The sequence below is a fragment of the Cucurbita moschata genome, unplaced genomic scaffold (genome assembly GCF_002738365.1).
Source record: "Cucurbita moschata cultivar Rifu unplaced genomic scaffold, Cmos_1.0 Cmo_Scf00051, whole genome shotgun sequence".
Lineage (NCBI taxonomy): Eukaryota > Viridiplantae > Streptophyta > Magnoliopsida > Cucurbitales > Cucurbitaceae > Cucurbita > Cucurbita moschata.
The window spans coordinates 782,965-792,815 of NW_019268567.1; the positions used below are offsets into that span (position 1 = coordinate 782,965).

Sequence of the window (9,851 nt, forward strand, 5' to 3'; positions counted from 1 at the left end):
CCACCCTTAGTTTATTCTTTTACTATCATTCATATAAAATTATTGACAATCTAAATAATTGCAACAATTCACAATATCTAAAATATCATTCGTCGTGATTTCTTCCAAACGAAATTAGGATGAAGGAAGAGAAAGATTTAATATATACCTTAACAAACTGAGATCTGTATTAGCTATCTCTTTTGGCTTAAATCTGCATTATGGCCATTTTTGTTTTCTCAAATCTGATATTTTTATTTTTTATTTTTTTAGGGACTTAGATTCTTGGTTTGAGGAGAGATGATGGAAAAGGATGAGAGATTAGTGGAGAGGAGTGGGGGAGGGTTATTTCTTCGTTTATTTATTTATTTATTCTTTTTATTTTATTATATTTTTTTTAAAAGTAATTTTTTTATTTGTTTATTTGTTTGTTTACTTATTTACTTATTTATTTATTTTTTGGTTATTACATCTCTGGAAGTTTTGGGGTGTAGAAACATAAACGGATAGGGTTTGTTCTTAGCATTTCAAAACTTATTATTATGAACATTGCAGCTATATGTCCTGATAGTAATCCTGGGTTTGATTTAAAACTGTGTTGGATATTCACTTAGGCAGGATTATAGGATTACATTATCGTTGATGAGTCTGATACATATCATATAGCTTCCTACTAAGAGATTGGCTTTCTGCTCGTAGAAACTTGCACTGAAAGAGCTTCTTTTGATCTTCCCAAAAGAGTTAGCACTGTTCCAGCTATGTGTCCAGCCGATAATCCCGCTTCTTCCATCTGGTCTCGTGGCGATCCATGGTCGATGTATCGATCGGGAAGAACCATACTTCTCAACTGCACCATAATTAAGTTGGTATTAGTAGAACGAAACGAAACGAAACAAAACGAAACGAAACAATTTTGAATTACCTTGAGATGATGATCATCTAAAAGTCCTGTTAAGCTAAGGAAATGGGATACATGAGAGCCAAAGCCTCCAATGGAGCCTTCTTCCACTACAATAAGAATTTCATGTTCCTTAGCCAATTGCCTGAGAAGTTGAGTATCAAGAGGCTTGCAAAATCTGGCATCGGCTATTGTTGGGACAATGCCTCTTGTTTTAAGCAATTCAGCAGCTCCAACACATTGTTGAACTATTGAGCCATACCCCAAGATAGCAACTTTAGTGCCTTCCATTAGTATTCTCCCCTTACCAATCTAATCAATGAAACAAAGAATGTGTTAGATTTTAGTTTGAGATACTATATTGTAATCTCATGCTAACCTCTAGTGGAGTAGATTTTAGTTTGAGATACTATATTGTAATCTCATGCTAACCTCTAGTGGAGTAGATTTTAGTTTGAGATACTATATTGTAATCTCATGCTAACCTCTATTGGAGTTCCTTTGTAGTTAGGAGGAAGATCGACGCCAATCCCGTTGCCTCTTGGAAATCGAAAACAACTTGGTCTATCGTCGATTGCTGCTGCCGTTGCAACCATGTGCATTAGTTCAGCTTCATCAGATGGAGCCATGACAACCATGTTTGGCAAACAAGCCATGTATGTTATATCAAATGCTCCACAATGTGTCGGCCCATCGGCACCGACCAAACCAGCTCGATCCATTGCGAAACGGACAGGTAGTTTCTGAAGGTCTACGTCGTGCACCACCTTCATGACCATGCCATATAATTAGTAGTTAGGACAATACAACACTGTCTACAACTTGAAAATAACGTTTTGTTGTTACCTGATCAAAGCCTCTTTGAAGGAAGGATGAGTAAATAGCACAAAATGGCTTCAGACCCTCTGTAGCTAAACCAGCTGCAAACGTAACAGCATGTTGCTCGGCGATCCCGACGTCGAAGCAACGATCTGGGAACTTCTTCTGGAAGTAGTTAAGACCAGTTCCACCACCCATGGCAGCATGGATGGCGACAATTTTGTCATCGACTTCAGCTTCTTGTATCAAGGACTCAGCAAAGTATTGAGTGTATGAAAGTGTAGGAGATTTTGTCTTGAATTGCTTGCCAGTTTTGGGATCAAACTGGACAACTCCTAAATGTTTAGAAGAGTCGTAAAGAAGTAAGTATTTGAAAGAATGCATGAAACTAAACCAGATGTTGTGACTTAGAACAGAGCCTAACCATGCATTTTATCTGCAGCTGCTTCTGCTGGTGGATAGCCCTTCCCTTTTTCTGTAACGATGTGGATCAATACAGGTCCGGGGGCTGGCATTGATTTCACCTTATCAAAAATGGTCACCAAATCTCCTACGTTGTGTCCATCCACAGGACCAATATAGTACAAGCCTAGCTCCTCGAAAAATGTCGATCCCGAGCCACTGATCATACCTCGTGCATATTCGTCGACTTTTGCTGCAACTTCGTGGGTTTGCCCACCAATTTGTCTTGTGATGGTCTTCAAAGAATGGTATGAAAGTCACTTACACTGATATCTAGGTACTTAAAATGAGGTGTTTTAAAGTGCTCGCAAGAGTCTAAATTTCATGAAGTGCTCGCAAGAAATTGTCAAGAATTGTTGGAGGGAATCGTTCCACATTGGCTAATTTAGGGAATTATCATGGGTTTATATAAGGAATACATCTCTATTGGTATGAGACATTTTGGAAAAGCCCAAAAGCAAAGCCAGTGAACATTATCATACCATTGTGGAGGTTTGTGATTTCTAACATGGTATCAGAGTCAATGCCCTTAATTCAGTCATGTGAATAGAATCCTCAAATGTTGAACAAAGAAGTTGTGATCCTCGAAGGTGTAGTCAAAGTGACTACACGTGTCAATCAAAGGGTATACTTTGTTCGAGGACTCCAGTGAAGAAGTTGAGCCTTGATTAAGGGGAAGTTGTTCGAGGGCTCCATAGGCCTCAGGGGAGGCTCTCGAGGACTCCAGTAAAGGAGTCGAGCCTTGATTAAGGGGAAGTTGATCGAGGGCTTCATAGGCCTCAGGGGAGGCTCTATAGTGGACTTTGTTCAAGGGGAGGATGATCATGGGTTTATAAGTAAGGAATACATCTCCATTAGTATGAGGAGGCCTTTTGGGGAGGCCCAAAAGTAAAGCCATGGGAGCATATGCTCAAAGTGGACAATATCATACTATAATGGAGAGTCGTGACTATATGAAACATGGAACATGTAAGGTTTTACCTTTGCAGCTTCACGAAGCTTACGAAATTGTGTGCTTGCTTGCAGCTTGGTTAAGGCACCACTCAGTGCACCAACAGGAGTAGCTGGTCCATCAAGTGTAGCAGTAGGCAAGGAGACTTGCTTATTGTCGTTAAGGACAATGATCATGTTGGCATCAAGATAGCCTGCATTATTCATTGCCTCGTATGCTTGGCCTGCTGTCATGGCTCCATCTCCTATCACAGAAATGACATTGTTCTTCTTTCCCAAAAGGTCTCTGCCAACGGCCATGCCAAGACCAGCTGATATGCTTGTAGAGCTGTGTCCAGCACCAAAAGCATCATGAACACTCTCATCCCTTTTGGGAAACCCAGCAAGCCCTGAAGTTTGCCTTATAGTATGCATTCTTGACCTTCTTCCAGTGAGAATTTTGTGTGGATATGCCTGCAAGAAACACCACCAAAATCAACTCTAATCCTCAAAACAAAGAAGCCTAACAACTTTTTTTTTTTTTTTTTTTTCTGATTATTATGCACCTGATGCCCAACATCCCATATGATCTTGTCTTCTGGAGTGTTGAACACATGATGCAGCGCCACGGTTAGCTCGACGACGCCTAAACTTGAACTTAAATGACCTCCAGATTTGGATACAGAGAACACAATTTCTGATCTAAGCTCTGCTGCTAGCTGCTCAAGATCCTGAATAAAAGACCTCAAACAACAATGAGAAAGATGAACAAAATTTGAGAGAACTCATGTAACGACCCAAGCACACCGCTAGCAGATATTGTCCTCTTTGGGCTTTCCCTTTCGGGTTTTCCTCGAGGTTTTTAAAACGCGTCGGTTAAGGAGAGGTTTCCACACTCTTGTAAAGAATGCTTCGTTCACCTCTCCAACTAATGTAGGATCTCACAACCCATTTGTAACAGTCCAAGCTGACCACTACCAGATATTGCCCTCTTTGGACTTTTCCTTTCGGACTTTCCCTCAAGGTTTTTAAACCGCGTCTTCCACACCCTTATAAAGGGTGTTTCGTTCTCCTCCCCAACCGATGTGGAATCTAATAGCTCAACAACCACCAAGAATTTTACCTCTGTTGACAGATTCTTCATATGAATAGGATAATTGACAGTGTCCAACAAGGGCGTCGCCGGTTTTTCACCGGAGTAGTCGACGGTCCATCCATCAGTTTGTTTTTCTACCAGATGCCTCTCTTCATCATTGGGTTTATTATTCAAAACTCTCAACCGAAACTGTATTAAGAACAAAGAGTGGTTAATACTTGAAGCAAAAGCAAAGAAAAGAAGAGGAGATTTTGAATAATAACCTGTTTTGATTTAAAAAGCCTTGGCCTTGAAGATTCCAAGAATGGGGAGAAAGTTTGAGTTGGATTGAAGAGAAGCTGAGCCACTGCCATAGCTGATGAACCAACACGAACACGCAAATTCAAGGGAAGCTATCTATGTATGCAATGCATCAAAAACAAAGACTTAGAAGTTGCCACCAAGACATAGAGAAATTGGAGACATCAATGTCTCACCTAATTCATGATCTATCATATAATGCCAGACTCACTAAAGTCATAGGTCAACAACAACACTATAAATCAACTTCCAAAATAACTTAAATTGCTCACCATCGTTTCGATCTATCAATATGAATGTTCGAGCATTTATTTGTTCTTAAAAGGGGTCGATCTAATGGAAATTTAGAGATGAAATTCAAGTAAAAAATCTAATTTTTGATACGAGAACGAAGAAATGGTAGACTTGAAAAGTTTATTTGACTTTGAACGTCCAAGTCTTCCACTCAATTGCAATTGAACAAGAAAACATACTTTTGTTTGCCTTCTAGCTTGATCTAACTTGCAAAGACTTTGATAAAAAATATTAAAATAAATGTCTTGTCTAATTCCTTTTTTGTTTTTAATTATTAAACTTTTATAATTTGATAAACTATGTCATTTTTTAAAATTAAATTTCTATTAATTTAATGTTGAATTGGTCAAAAATAATTATTGTTCGGTGGGTGAGACAATGTTTTTTCTTCCACGTCATCAATAAAATTATTCTTTAAAAAAGAATAATACTTTTCTTAAAAAAAATAATAATAATAAAAAAAAATCAATTTCAGTGTTCAAACCGGTTGGATTTGATTCAAATAAATAAAAAATTTGTAGATGAATTGGTTTATGGTTTTCCCAATTCTTCAATCAAATTTAATTTTAAAATTTATATTTTTGTTTTAAAAAAATTAAGTTAAAAAGTAAAAATTAACTTGAGAATCAAAAAATTAAACTTCAACAAAAACAATAATTTCTATAAACATAATTTTGTTTTTAAATTTTGATTGAACTTTAATAAATAAAAAATAACAAACATAAATTTAAAAATCCAAATTATCATGGAACATATATTTTTTTTTTTAATTGGTTAAGGTGTAATATTAAACCAAATCGAGTCGAGTTAATATTAAATAATAATAATCGAACGACAACAAATCGACCCGATTTGGTTTGGTTTAGTTTAGTTTAGTATAGTAGTGTGTTGTCTATTAACAGAGACACTCCAACAAATCAAAATTCATTTAATGTCTTTCTGTAATGGTAACTCAACCAATCAGACAACATGCAAACTTAAATTCCATAGTATTTATCGGAACAATAAATAAATATAATATATACAACAAAACAGACAAAAAAAAAAATTGAAAATCCTCGTTTTATATATAAATCCTTGTTATATATATATATACACATATTACATAGGTATGTATATGTCATATACATACATATGTATATATATATATATATAATCCTTATACAGAACAGAACAAAACCAAACCAAAACTAAAACATAGAGGTGAATCAGAAAATTTTTAAGAAAAAAAAATCAATAAAAAGACATTTTCACAACCTAATGTTTATATTATCGAGCTTTCGAAAAACATAACCCATAAACTCGAAATTACAAAAACTAAATCGTTATATAACATTATCAAAAAATTACTAGAAGTTGGAGAATTCATACAGAAAAATCGAAGAAGATGGAGAATTGAAAGACATACTCGAGAATGATTTTGAAACAAAACAACCAAATCGAAAAAACTCGAAAGAATTTAAGGGAAGACGGAGACGGGGACAAGGACGGGGACGGGGACGGGGACGGAGGAGGAGAAGGAACTTACTCGGCTGCAGAGATCTCGAGAGAGAGAGAGAGAGATAGGGACTTGGGAGGCTTGGATGAGTGTGAGGAGCAAAGGAGAGCAATAGAGAGAGCTTTAAAGGGGTTTGGAAAGTATGACAAATGCAACGCACCATAGAGGAAGAGGCACATTTAAAGTCCTACTCATAATTTATGGCTTTAAAAGGGAAGTTTTAAGCCTTTGATGCTTGAAATGAACAGATATGGTTTTGAATTTTTGTTTTTGTTTGTAACAAAAAAAAAAAGAAAAAAAAATAATGAAAAAAATGAAAGGAGCATCGAACTGCCCTCCCCCATGCAGATACCCTCTATCATACTCTTTGTCATCTTCTTCTCCCATTTTCTCTTCAATTTCTCGTCTCATCATTATCGTTCTAATTATCTTATTGCCAAATCGTTCATTCTCTACCTTGGTAAGTTACGATTGACTAACCATTGTAGTACGATACTTGAACTCGAAATTACGATTCGATGTGATCAGATTCTGTAGTTCTAGTCAACGGATTTGATCCTATCGGCCTAACCCTAAATGTGAGATCCCACATTGGTTGGGGAAGAGAACGAAACACCCTTTATAAGGGCGTGGAAACTTCTCCTTACTAGACGCGTTTTAAAAACTTTGAACGGAAAATCCAAAGCGGACAATATCTACTAACAGTAGGCTTTGACCGTTATACTAAAACTTCAAACACCTACTATTTTTAATTTGATTATTCACATTAGTATATTAAATATTATACTAGATCCCAATGTTGTACGTTTGGTATTTAATAAAAATATTCATCATTGGTGACCATCAATATGAATATGATTATGATTATGATTATTATATGGCTTCGGAGTGACTATAAATCATTAAAAATAGATTACTATATATAATTTTTTTCCTCATTTAAATACAAGAAAAAGTTCGTTTCACATTCTCGAGAATCTCCTGTGATATCATTATGTTACCTTATTTGTCTCGAATATTTCGTGAGAGCGAAGATTATTCTCATAGATCAACGCAAATTCTTTCGGCATATTTTGTAATCACTCACCTGTTTCGTACGAAATTTTTTAGAAATGGCACCATATATAAGATTAATTGAAATCAAGTATAAAACTTTGAATTTAGGAGCTGAATTTCGAATTTATGTAAGTCTTACTTCACCGTAGATTCGATACCGGTTAGTCCTCGTATTCTTCTATACGCTTGCAACATGGCCTAGTCACGCTACTTCTCTTGAACTGTTTCTTAGAGTAAAAATAATTTTTATAGACCAACCCGAATCATGTTTTATTCTTACTCACAGGTTTCTTAAACAAAAATCACATATCATAAGATTATTCCAAGTTAAGTACGTATAATTGCAGACTTTGTATGACTGAACAATCGAAAATGAATGTGCACTTTTTTTATATAGATAGTAATTACTAATTCTTTTAAAAAAAATTCGGCTATTCTTCTATATCTTTAAGATCTCTCATTTGAATATAATCTAAGAAATAGAGATTTTGGGAATAAAGTCAAAGTCGAAGAGACTCGAATGGAAAAAATATATGATAGAAACAATGGTAAATGTCGTGCATGGACTTCTATCTCATAGTCAAAGTATTGTCAACATTTGACTTTGAACGCTCGAAGTCTTCCACTAGTTCTTAACTGGTAAAGACTTTGCTCTAGAACTTGTCTTCAATTGAAATATTCGAGATGTGTTACTTGTCGATTCATACTCTTATTTCAAATTATCATAAATAAAACGTGACGAGTGAATCTATTTATTTAGTAAGGAAGATTATTGAATTACTTTCAATGAAGTTATAATGACGTATTTATAAGTGGGTTAATCCACGATTTTTTGACGATATGAACTAGGTCAATTAATGCAACGTTGGGCTCGAGACATGCGTTACACATGCTTCCATAAAGGGGAAAGGCCACCTTGCCTGAATCACGCCCAAGTGATGATTTGGGCCGAACGTTCAATTTGACTTCATTCTCTGTCCCGACTATTTTTCGAGTTGTGTTTTGGGTCCAACCTTCAAGCTTTAATATCATTGAGCCCATTTTTCTTTAGTTTCATCCCTCGTTTTTTAACCCGCTTTTTGTTGTCTCATAAATCCAAAATTACTTGTAACTCGATTTATTTGTTTTAAATCTTACGAACTCAAAATAATATGTCCTCAAGAACAGGTAATGAATGATGATGCACTTTTCCTAATATATAATTTTCCTAACGTGGTAGATGTTTGATAATACTATTAACTCTCGACTTTTCGGGAATTCTTATCAATATTAGGAATTCTAATCAATATTTATACATATTTGAAAAAATACCATTTTTTAATATTTTTTATAATCCACAATTGATAAAAATAATAATAATAAATAAATAAAATTTATGTGACAATTACATTTGAAGTATTTTTTGAAAGAGATAAAATCATGTTTTTCATATTAAAAATAAATTCAAAACAAGGCTTTTGATTATTTAAAAATCTAATTTAATATTTGATTTTTGTGTCTCGTGTTAGATCCGTTCATTTTACCCACAAGATATGCCTCCAATAGAGAGGGAATTCTCTGTTTTTAAACTAGAAATGAAGGAAGGAGTAGGAAACAATTTTTTCCCTTTAGATAAATGGGGTCGGAGATAAGATTATATTTCCCGTTCCTATCTCCTTCCCTACCTAATTCCCTGCTCCGCTTAATATAAATATATTTTCAACGCATATACATATACATACGCATGCTTTTTTACTGAATTAAAACTCTAAAGGTAATATTTAGTATTTTTTTTTAATTATTAAAAACTACATTGTAATATTAAAATTTAAATTTTTAGAAATTATATAGGCAATATATATATATATTTATGAAATATATTGATTTGTTATATAATTAAGATTTATTGAAAAAATGAAAATTTAAATTAATTATTTTCTTAACGAATAATAAACGACAAAAAATTATGTGCGAGGAATCCTTAAAAAATTAAAAATAAATAAATAAATAATTTTACACCATTTATGGGTATTTCAATCGAAATACGGGAAGGAGTGGTAGTCAAAAGATACGTCACTTCTGATGAATAAGTGAAAATATTACCTTGTTAATTATGGCAATGTTATTTTTATGTATGGTCACACAACGAGAAAGGATTCATATAAACCAATTATCCAAGCGTTTTCTTGACTTTTTGAGTTATAGAAATGATGAAATAGGTGGTCGGGATGGAGACAGGGAAAACTACCCTTCCCCGTTCCTAGCCTTCCCCATTCCCACCCGCTACATAGACATCTCTAGTCTCGGTACAAAATTGATTTTGAATCCTATGATGGAATTGATAAAAATGGGAGCATCAAAGGGTCGGCCTCCTATTTAAGATACCTTATTTGTTAACATTTGTCATCTTCTTCATTACTTTTTTTCTTTTCAATTTCTCTCTAAATTTCTCCTATCTTTTTATTTCTCCTTTAACTTTCATTTTTTTATCTCTTTTTTTTTTTTTTTTTTTTTTTTTTTTTTTTTTTTTTTTTTTTTTT

At 34.4% G+C, this 9,851-nt stretch overlaps 1 protein-coding gene across 1 annotated transcript; it reads right to left on the reverse strand.

Moving 5' to 3' along the window:
* Positions 1–539: 539 nt before the first annotated feature.
* LOC111436056 (probable 1-deoxy-D-xylulose-5-phosphate synthase 2, chloroplastic) lies at positions 540–6,423 on the reverse strand. The gene is made up of 10 exons (XM_023073742.1): positions 6,303–6,423; positions 4,448–4,580; positions 4,212–4,373; positions 3,655–3,819; positions 3,140–3,562; positions 2,121–2,394; positions 1,724–2,031; positions 1,363–1,644; positions 902–1,189; positions 540–826 (listed from the first exon to the last, which is right to left on the reverse strand). Exons 2-10 carry the CDS (start codon positions 4,535–4,537, stop codon positions 653–655), a joined length of 2,166 nt encoding a protein of 721 aa, XP_022929510.1. The 5' UTR covers positions 4,538–4,580; positions 6,303–6,423; the 3' UTR covers positions 540–652.
* Positions 6,424–9,851: the final 3,428 nt, after the last annotated feature.